A 10,942-nucleotide genomic window follows, 5' to 3' on the forward strand; every position below is an offset into this window, starting at 1 on the left:
TTTAAGGCTTCTTCTTCTTTCGTCTTGTCTTTACATTCTGTATTGATGGCCATTAATTTGGCTTTGAAAGCCTGAACATCGACCATTCACCTTTGTTGCTTACAACTCATTTAAAACCCCTTGATTACTTTTTTGTCAATTACTAGCTCTTCCAGGGCGACTATGTTTGGCCTCATTTGACTGAACATTTCAGTGAGTGCATCTACTGAAAACGGCTACTCGCTCTGTGCAACAATTTAAGTTTCTTCTCCATCTTGGACCACTCTGACAGGTTCGTAATTTCTTTCATACATGAATCTTTCCACTAAGTTCGCTTCTGCGACAAAAGGTCTACGATCTGCCTGCATCACTTCTGTTTCACCCTTGTCATTCCAGAAAACCAGGCATTGATGGAGCGATGAAGGTATGCAGCGACTTTCGTGTATCCAATCCCTTCCTAATAACACATTGTAACTAGTAGGACCATCTATTACGAAGAAGACTGTGGTCCTAGTAGTTGTCCCTACAGTAATGTCCAATGGCATAACCCTTTTAGCTGAAGTTGCTCCTCCATTGAAATTTGTAAGGATGACTTTTGTTAGAATCACATCACTTTCTGTTTTTGCAAACCTCCTCATCATCCTAGATGAAATGGTGTTTATAGTTGCGCCATTATCAATAAGTACTTTCGCCACAGGTATACCGTTAACTAAAGCCTTAACGTATAATGGTCTCAAGTGTTTAGTTAACTTCATGGCTGGTCTCTTAAAAATAGCCTTTTCGGCAGCATCTATTTCCACTTCTTGCTTGTTCTCTGTTGAATTATCCTTTTGTGATAAGTCAACGTGTAGTATGTCGCACTGAGCTTCCACTTCCTAAATTTCCTTTTTATTGTTTTCTAATGCCTCTTCTTCGGTTACCCAACCTGTGGGAGGAGGCATTATTCTTGGAGGTGATCCATACTTTTCAAAGAGAGGTACTCTCTTTTTCCTCTTGGGCGTCCCGTACAGCACGTAATAATCGAAAGAATGCCCAGATGATTCCCCTAATAAGCCCACTTCACTAACTCCCTCTCGATGTAGCTGCTTCAACAGAGTATTGTGCAATACTCCTCTCTTTCTTCTTTCTGCTTCCAGATCAATTTCCTCTTCGATGTTCGTCATACCATCATCCTCTTCACCATTGTAGGCCGCTCTAGAAGTTTGGCCTTTTTCACATTCCAACACACATGCTTCTTCCTCGTTATCCTCTTTCTCTTCTTCTTCTTTCTCTTTGTTTTTGAACTCGTTGGCTAGTAAATAGTTATTAGCCATGACAAGAGATAACGTATCGAACTGAATAGTAAGGGGCTGATCTGAATCTGCTCCATCCCTTCTGCCTCACTCAAACTTCGATCTCCTAGAAGAACTCTCTGGCAATTCTTCCATCGATTCACCTGTACCAGTCTCCTCACTGTCTTCGAGAACATTTTGATTGGCCACCTCGAGTAGTTTAGGCACCTTAGGATGTAGCACTCCCTATTGTCGCCTCATCATTCTTCCATAATTCCGTTGAAAACGCCTTTGTTGGGTTCTAATCATCTGGAATGAATGCCATAAATTTTGTTTGGCGAGGTTGTGGCATGAATGTTCTCCCATTATTTATTGACCTGAACTGCCTCTCGAAAGGCGGTCCCCTATAGAATGATGTACCTCGCCCTCTACCAGGCTGAGCGTTTGGAAAAAAAACTAGGGCGATGGTGATGTTGTCATCTCCCTGGTTTCTCTGTATTTGCACTCGCTTCTCTTTTACATCTTGCACAAAAAATGTCTTCATCCTTTTCAGGCTCCTTATTTTGATACGTTCAAAAAACACTGGGATGTGGCCCAGGGTCCTCTTCTCCGTCATCTATAACCAACTTGAATTTTGGAAACTTGTTTTCGAAATCAGTCGTCACCATGTTCACCTCAAGTGGCTGTGGAAAAGGGTTTTCATCCACTGCCATCTTCTTCTTATCCTCGAACGCAATTCGTCCTGATTCAATGGCGTCCTGTAACACATTGCGAAAAATCAAACAGTTGTTAGTCAAATGCGACCATGCATTATGCCACTTACAATATTTTTTACCCTTGATTTGTTCAGGACTTGGCAACTTATGTTTATCACTCAGCTTTATCTACTTATCCTTATATAGTTTATCAAATATAAGGTCAGCTTTGGTTACATCGAACGAGAACGTTCTAGCCTTCTTGTTTTCATTTTTTATAGGCTTATCCTTACCCGACGATCTGGGCTTAGTCATTATAGGACAAGTATACGCATCTCCTTTGATTAATTCGGCCAAACACATTTCGATTTGATCGTAATACTCGTCATTAATGGTATGAACATCAAAATTTGGGTCTCTATAATAAGTCCTCTTGCTAGAATTTTTCATTTGCTCTTCTTCTCTTATTAATCGTTCATACCTAATCACGTTTGCGCTTAATTGGAAAAAATCAGGAAATTCCCTGTCTTGGAATTTCTTTTTCAAATCAAAGTTTAGACAATTTTGAGCGATTTTGACAAACTCCTTTTCGAGCAAAGTACAAAATATTGACTTCTTGTTGTCTTGAACCTTTGAAGGAAACTTTCTGCCCATTCAGATTCGTCAAATCAGCCAAAGTAACTTCAGATTCAATCTTATAAAACTGAGCATGGAACAATTGCTCCAATTATTGCAATGTTTAAACAGAGTTCGCTGGCAAATTGATGAACCAAGAGAAAGCTATTCCTATTAATGAACTAGGGAACAACCTCATTTTATGGTAGTCGGTTACTTTATCACTTTGCAGTGTGAATCGCCCTATGTGTTCTAGAGTAGACACCTCTCATAAACCGGTAAATAATGAGAATTCTGGCACTTTATACCCTCTAGGCCATGGATATGCTTGATCTACCCAATCAGGGTATGGCTTTGCATAAGTCGGCCTAATGACAGGACGTATCCCAAAAGTCATTTGATCATGTACTATTTCCATAATTTGATTTCTCAATATGACGTTGAGGTCATATGGAATTCCTACAGGTTGGTTGATCGATCGATTTGCTTGAGGCTTGATGTTTGGTCCTTGGTTGGCAACAAAGTTGCCATGATTTGGGCCATTGTTACCATTAGCCTGAATATTTATTCCATCATTGACACGTGGGGTATTATGTCTATTATTTAGGACATTGTCTCTTATATTTAGGTTACCTCCCAAGTTAGATGTACCATTACCACTATTCTGATTTAGCATTACACCATCCCCTTGGTTTGAAGTAGGTGGACCAAAAGGCGGTTCTATCCCCTGATTTGGACTTAGGACTGGGAAATTATGTCCCACGATTGTCCTAGTTTGAAAGTGATTTGCAATAGGCACAACTGGCTGTCAAATTTTGCCTAATAACTTATTCATTATTTCATTTAATTCAGTTGTTTGGCCATGTTGTCATAATGTGCATTCCCATTCTGAGTAACTCTTTCCACATTATGAACATTTCGTAGATTTACCTGTTCAACGACATCCTGTGTGAGTTCTCCAAGCAATGTACGCATGGTTCGAGGACTCAACTCTGTTATTGGTTCGTAACGACTGTGACTGCTCTGACTCTGTCTCTCTGTTCGTGGAGAGCTTTGCTGCTCCTCATATCGCTCGATCATAGACTGGACTCCTCCCTGACTTGTTGCTTCCTTATCAGATTTGTGAGGCATATTGTTTCACCTTTTGTATCTTCAACACCAAGCACCAAAGTCCCATTGGGCGTGCCAAATTGTTTTGTCGGGTAGTCGCTAACAATTAAAAATGGATCAGATGATTGTGTAAAGAACAGACCTCTTGAGACAAAATCCCAAAAATAGGTGTTTTATTGGCGATGATTTACAATTGAAAAGAAACAGAATGCCTCCAAAGGGTGCAAGCACATGAGTACTAAAATAAGTGTTTAAGTTTAAACTAAGAAATCGAAATTACATATTCTCTATTTGAGAGTGTTTGATTCGGGTTCTTTTTCTCTATGTCTTCTCTTCCTTTTATATTCCCTTGATGATTTCTTCGTGACAAACCACTTGGAAACTGCTTGATTGCTGTTTAACTATCCACTTTCTTTATGATGGCTAACTTGTCGTGGAACTGTCGTTTCTAACTGTTGTCATTACTCTTTGTCGTTCAACCGCCTTCAACTGGGCTCCTTGAATCGTAGAATGTGATAAGATCACTCAATAACTGCTATTCTGGATAACTATAATGTTTTATGCTTGCTAAGATCCTGAGCGATTTGAAAGTTTGGGTGAGAATGGGGTCATCACTCTGGGCGACTGTAAGATACTCCATTCGCTCAGATTCTGGGCGTTTTGCAAGTTTGTGCGATGATGTTACCGTGTTCGTGGGCTTCCACCGCATTCATCAATAATCCTGTTTGGATCTTTATCCTGAATTCCCCAATTGAGCTTCACTCTTTGGACTATTTGATTTGGGCTGCACTTTTAGTGTGTCAACAATTTCAATGTGTAAAGAATTATAAATTTATTTCTAAAAGGGTGGTTGGTTAGGAGTGACGTAGACAATTTGCTGCCTGAAATGTCGCAAGAAGTCCATCAAGAAATTGGTTAAAACAAATAATACATATTCTGAACTTCCCTGCAACCATCCTATTCTAGTTCGGTCCCATTGAGACAACCAGGCAAAGCACTATAGTAGTCCATGATTTTCGGCATTGAAAATAAAGTTGTCCATGTTTTTCCTTTTTTCATCGAAAGTGCACGCCTTTGATTTCGTAAGGAATAGACAGGCATATTATTTGTGCAAGAAATGGTGAAATTGTGATTGGCAAAATGTAAACATAATTTGTTAAATTCAATATGGATCAGCAACAAAGTTGTAGAGTTTGAACTCAAGAAAATGACATTAAACAACATTTTCATGGACAGATCATCTATGCATTATAAAAGGTAGATCTTTTTAATGGGATCCGGCAGTGGCTTCTTTCAGTAATGTGCATGCGTTTATGTCATCATAGTCTTACTCTTTTGCTTCCACTTAAATCTATGTACATATCAGAGTTTCAATGCTAAAAGGAGGCACTTTAAACAGTGGTTTTGAGGGGTTAAAAAGTATCCCCTTTACTTCCTTTAGTGCATCATGGACTAGGGACCTAAACGTGCTGAGTACCCTTTTTTTATTAGGGAAAAAGCTGAAGAAACAGGCTTAATGATAGGTGTGAGGTGAAATTCCAGCAATAACCAAGGCGATACCGGGCTCAATTTTCACCAAATATCAACACAACCACGATTGAGACAACACCCAACTTTCACTTTCTTTCTTCCCACCTACGGTTGCTATTTATACTCACAAAGAGTCGACCAAGATGAAGAAACAATACAGCCCAAGAGAAAACCACACAGGTTATTTGAAAGAAAAAGGCCGAGAATCAAGATCACAGAAAGAGATGGAGCGTTCTTCATATGGAGGCGTGGAAGGAGCCATAAGTTATAGACTAGTGAGTGGCCAAAAATGGTAAGTTAGGTTAGGTTAATTTAGTGGTCCAAACAAGGCTCAACACAAAGATAATGGGCTCTAAATGAATACCATAGCCCTCCAAGTAAATGGGAGAGACCGCGAGCAACATTATTAAAATAGGTTGTTTTTAACGGTCCATAGAAAATTGGGTTGGGTTGTTTCAATAATAGTGTCAACATATAATTCAATCATATGGCCAAGGCCGACTGATTATATCAGCCAAAAAATCTTGTCATTAAGCCTGTTTTTCTAGTAGAACTCTTTCATCAGTTCTCTTTTTAAGCTCGGCTATAGAAGCAGGTCAGTTCACCTCACATTTTGAGAGAACATCTGATGCAATGGTTGTAACCTTTGAAACAGCAAGTCAGAAATATAGAGTATGACATATTCTAATTGCTTGAAAGAATGTCTAAATAGAATAGATGCATGTGCTAGAATGGTCCGTACATACACAAAATTGTTAGCAGTGATTAAGATGAATCATTGTCATTGTTCTTTCAATAAAACTTGAATTTATAATGTGTTTTTTTACCTGTGCACAAAACATGTTTGTTCTTTTGCTTCTTACATCTCAAGTTTAGGGAAATAGATTACGATTTATGACATGTTTTTATCTTGATTTTTAACATTAATTTTCAATTGAAGTTATTAGTTCCAACTTTATATATTAGTGACAAATATGTTAGATGTTAGGGGTTTTAAATATATAATAGAATTTACATACTATATGTGTATAATATAGAATTTTTTTTTTTAAATATATGATATTTATTAAAAGTAATTATGTTGGGATAATTTATTAATGTCAATATATTTATAGTATATTAAATAAAAGAAAAAATTATGAAAGATTTTTTATAGTTATGTTGCCGAACATTCAATTTGAGGATGACGGCACTAATTAAAGATCAATACACCAATCACTTTATTTAGATTCTGTTTCTAGTTAGGCCAATAAAATTTTGTATTAACACGATGTCACAAATTTATTAAAAATACTGATTAGGTTTATGTGTTATTGTTAATATGACAACACATAAAACAATCAAGAGAATTTGTGAATTAAAAGAATGACTCATTTTCACCCTTGAAACATTTTCACTAATTCTATTTTCTGTTCAAGTATACATAAACTATGTCTGAAATGGTGATATTGTCATTATCATGCCCATATATGCAAAAGAAGTTACTATCTGAATATGTCAATATGCACTGGCCTTTTGATATGATTTCTATATGCAACAATGGATGAATTTACACTAATCTGCCCAAGGGTTATGAATAACTATTGGACTCCTTACAGTGTATCGAGAGCTTTTCCATGTTAGTGAACCTGATAAAATGAGTTTACTGGACGTTGGATTTGCCTTTATTACAACTTTGAAGCTTCGTTTCTGTGATAGGCGAGTGAAGGAGAGAGTCACTGGTTTCACCGTAATCTTCACTCCCTTTGGAGCCTTAATGGTGGCATTGTAGACGGAGTCGGAAAGGCCCACATTGGTGACCCTCCTTCTAAAAACACCTACAGTTGGCTCTTGATCACTCCTCAGCATTAGTTGCATTGTAGGGTAGTTTATAGCATCTTCACCATTCGCAGGAAGCAACTTGGAACAATTCACTGATACATGAGCAATTAAACTCCCTATAGATGATTCGTTATAACCTTCGTGGCATAGGAACTGAATATATGACATATCATCCATGTCATAGACTAGTCCGGGACTAACTGCTTTAGTTGGGTTCAGTTGGCCAGAGCCATATGCGAATTCAGCATCCCTGTCCACTTTAGAGCTCAGGGGTGTTGCTGTTAACAAGTGATTATTATTAAGTACGAAATACGAGTTTTCATAGGATTTTGGCTGGATTGACTATTTTTTCAAATTAAGAATGCTGATTTACCAGAAGTCATGATGGCAGATTTGATTGCAGCGGGAGACCAGCTGGGACGGAATGACTTCACATAAGCTGCTGTACCACCAACGTGTGGACATGCCATGGATGTGCCAGACATGAAGGTGAATTTTGAATACTGGGTATCACCTTCCAAGCCGGTCAGTGATTTAAAAGGAGTGTAGGATGCCAGGATATCGATTCCAGGGGCTACAATGTCAGGCTGTTCTTTGTTTCATCAGAAACTAGTTAAAAGAAACCTAGTCTTAAGCAACAGACAGGAAACCTCAAAATCCTAATGTATACCTTGAGAACACGTTGTGAACCTTGATTAGGACCACGGGAAGAAAATGAAGCAATAAATGGAGCTGGAATTTTAACTTCCTCGGATTTGTATATCACCCCTGATGGTGATCTGCAATTCGTAGAAGTAGAATACTTTATAATTAATGTACTTCAACTGTTGAATATTCAAACAGCTATAAAATGGTTTTCGGGCTATATGATCACCTTGTTGAGTGTATATAGTCATCGATTTTTTTCCCTGCACTGGAATTAACCATGGTTGCAGGAGCCATGAAGATTTGGGCTACATCAAGATATTGTTCAGTCTCAATAACAGCGCCAATCCCTTCCAGACCTTTGATTACAGAATCAGCACCCCAAGAAGATTGCTTGCAGTAAACAAGCTTTCCTTTCACCTTTTTGGGATCCATTGCATCTTTACCACAGTATCTTGTGATATCAAGAGAAGGGGTAAGTAAAAATTTCTTTCGCGAAATTGTTTTTCATTGTCTAATGCTTATTAATGATGCTAATACCTTGATTCATCCTTACTGTCAGCATTCTTAGCTACATCAACCCCACTAACAAGAGGGTACGACTTCTGCTTTGGTTCAAATGTGTTTATTCCAACTCCCTGTGAAATACGTGAATTTATTCATTCAAGCTAGGTCGTGTCTGCTATGCAGTGGACAAGACTCAACAATATGATAAGCAAGATTTTAGATGCATTTTCTCTTTTAGGAGTGTATAGTGCTATCCAATCATCCCAACCAAATATGCTACCAATGTACATTCTGTAAACTATCTTCTAAGAAGGTAAAAACTTACAGCTACCATTTGTCCATTGCCCAATGCGACTCTGCTGCTTAACTGACGATCAATCCCACTAGCTGCCACAGTGAAAATCCATGGTGCATGATTCGAAACAGTTCCATGGTTGGGTCCATCATTTCCAGCAGAGGCCACAGTGAGGATCCCTTTTCTCATTGCGTGAAATGCTCCAACTGCTATGGAGTCTGAGGTATACCTGCCTGTAAGGCCACCAATCGAGATGGATATAATGTCCACTCCATCACTAATGGCGGCATCAAATGCAGCTAGAATGTCCATGTCTGAACACCCAAAGGTGACCCAACAGACTTTGTACATAGCCACCCGAGCAGAGGGCACTGCGCCACGTGCAGTCCCTTTGGCAAGCCCGTAAAGGCTAGCATTTGGAACTAGACTTCCTGCTAGAGTAGATGATGTGTGAGTTCCATGGCCATCCACATCTATTGGTGATAGGGTGTCGTTTGGGTCATGCTGTTTGTCCAACTTGAAGTACCTTGCTCCAATAAGCTTGCTTCATAAGCATTAGCAAAGTGGATCAGAAGAGGAAAAATTATAAGTTAATATTGAATTACCTAAATACAATAGAGATAATTAGGAGAAAATCCTTTGTCCTAATCATAAGTTTACATCATCCGATACAGAGAAACAAATAGTCTCTTGTCCATTGTGCAGATTTTCTTCTATATGTCACATTTCGCGTGAGATATTTTTCTGTGAATATATTTTTCTCTGGGGGAGAAATAAAAAAAGATAAGGTACTGGACTTGAATTTACTTGTTGCATCCTGAAAAATTTACAAAGGGTCCACAACTTCCTTTCCATTTTGCTGGTGGAGGGCCAAGCCCGTCATCCTTAAAGCTCTCGGATTGTGGAGTTATTCCTGGTACATGATAAGAATATTGATAAACATAGAATTATAACAAGAAACCAAATTTTTATTCGTTTAGTTAATGGTTTTCTACCTGTATCCAGTAGACCGACTATGATGTTGCTCTCAGTTTTAAAATTTCTTCTTGCCGATGGATTTAGCCCAATAAATTCCCACGATTTAGTGGTATGTAATTTGTGATACCGGTTGGCGAAGATGGAAAGTACTTCATCCATATCTGTAAAAAAAAAATATTCCTTCATGACCTCCAAACGGTAAAACAAGATGTAATCATAAATGACGGTTTAATTAACATACCAGATAATGCCGTTGCTTCATCTTCCGACAGTTTTGCTGCAAATGCATTGAAGCTTCTTGTGTAGCTATGAACAAGGGACTCTGAGGCATCACTTTCACTGTTCCAATATGGAATTCACAAGTCATTCTTGTAGATTAATTTCTTTAGGGGGCCGAGGTTGGATAGTTGGATCACTTGTCATTACTCATAAATTTGGAAATTTCATGAACATAAATTTGTTTCCGTATTGCAATATCTATGTATATACTCATATATATAAACTCAAAACACACACGGAGATCAGATATACTCAACCAACCTTCCCTTCAAGGATGAAAGGACATCAATATGTGTCTTGAGTGCCAATCTATCAGTCACTGGATGATCTCTCAAGAAGACAATGTAAAATTCCTGCAAAGAATAGGATCACAATATTGATATAATCCAAAAACTCAAAACATAAACTAAGACATGTTCCTAATAAATTTAGAGTAAGCTACACAAATCCTTTTTTTGTGACTCTGTTGTTCATTTTTTCTAATTTACTGGAAGAGCTGACTAATGTTTACCTTCTGCAGATTCCCATAGGCAATTTCAAGACCTGCAAAGGTAAGGAAAAGAAAAAGACTGTACAGTGGAAGCAACTCAATGTAAACCCTCTTAGACATCTTAAACCATCAACTCATATATTTGTGCATGTATTCTGAGTGTTTTTTTCACATTTAAATAGGCTGAATTGCAAGGCATTGCAGAAGAAGCAAACAATGTAATCTTGAATAGATAAAGGATAAGATGTGACTTTAGCTTAAATTCTTACAGGTTTTGGATTGGCAAATCTTATACGAAAGATAGAAAAAGTATGTGATGTTATTTTGACAAAAAGTATGTGATGTTATTTTGACATTTTGACAACGAATATGATGTTATTTTGACAAAGCATATGATGTTATTTTGAAAGAGAATGTCTTGAATTTTGTATTAATATTTGAGAGAAAACTTTATGCAGCATTCATCTTCTAATTTCGGTTACTTTTACGGGATTGCAGTGTTTTATTTGCTTTACGAAATGACCGCTGAGAATAAAATACTTTAAAGTTGGGTTTTGATATTCAATAAATATAGGGCTATGATGTTAAATGTGGGAATATATTTCATAGGTCTCAAACTGAAATTATTAGCAACAACTAAGTTCAAACGCTCTACCCAACCTATTTATATTATCTCTTGAATGACTTTGAATTTTGGTCCATTTAGCCCTGTTATTGGTTCAACTAA

At 37.7% G+C, this 10,942-nt stretch overlaps 1 protein-coding gene across 1 annotated transcript; it reads right to left on the bottom strand.

Annotated features, from left to right (window-relative positions):
* Nucleotides 1–6,629: 6,629 nt before the first annotated feature.
* Nucleotides 6,630–10,356, bottom strand: LOC111380159 (subtilisin-like protease SBT4.14). The gene is made up of 11 exons (XM_023003644.1): nucleotides 10,237–10,356; nucleotides 9,987–10,078; nucleotides 9,688–9,785; nucleotides 9,464–9,607; nucleotides 9,276–9,381; nucleotides 8,499–9,012; nucleotides 8,207–8,304; nucleotides 7,896–8,120; nucleotides 7,692–7,800; nucleotides 7,395–7,608; nucleotides 6,630–7,299 (listed from the first exon to the last, which is right to left on the bottom strand). The coding sequence occupies exons 1-11, from the start codon at nucleotides 10,333–10,335 to the stop codon at nucleotides 6,755–6,757; spliced, it is 2,244 nt and encodes a 747-aa protein (XP_022859412.1). The 5' UTR covers nucleotides 10,336–10,356; the 3' UTR covers nucleotides 6,630–6,754.
* Nucleotides 10,357–10,942: the final 586 nt, after the last annotated feature.

This window comes from Olea europaea, unplaced genomic scaffold (assembly GCF_002742605.1).
Source record: "Olea europaea var. sylvestris unplaced genomic scaffold, O_europaea_v1 scaffold2101, whole genome shotgun sequence".
Taxonomy (NCBI): domain Eukaryota; kingdom Viridiplantae; phylum Streptophyta; class Magnoliopsida; order Lamiales; family Oleaceae; genus Olea; species Olea europaea.

Excerpts from the sequence above, each read along its gene's own strand:
- LOC111380159 (XM_023003644.1), bottom strand. The coding sequence starts at position 10,335 with ATGTCTAAGAGGGTTTACATTGAGTTGCTTCCACTGTACAGTCTTTTT. Across the intron at positions 10,079-10,236 it reads CCTATGGGAATCTGCAGAAG|GAATTTTACATTGTCTTCTT; the intron begins GTAAACATTAGT and ends TATTCTTTGCAG. Across the intron at positions 8,121-8,206 it reads GACAGTAAGGATGAATCAAG|ATACTGTGGTAAAGATGCAA; the intron begins GTATTAGCATCA and ends TGATATCACAAG.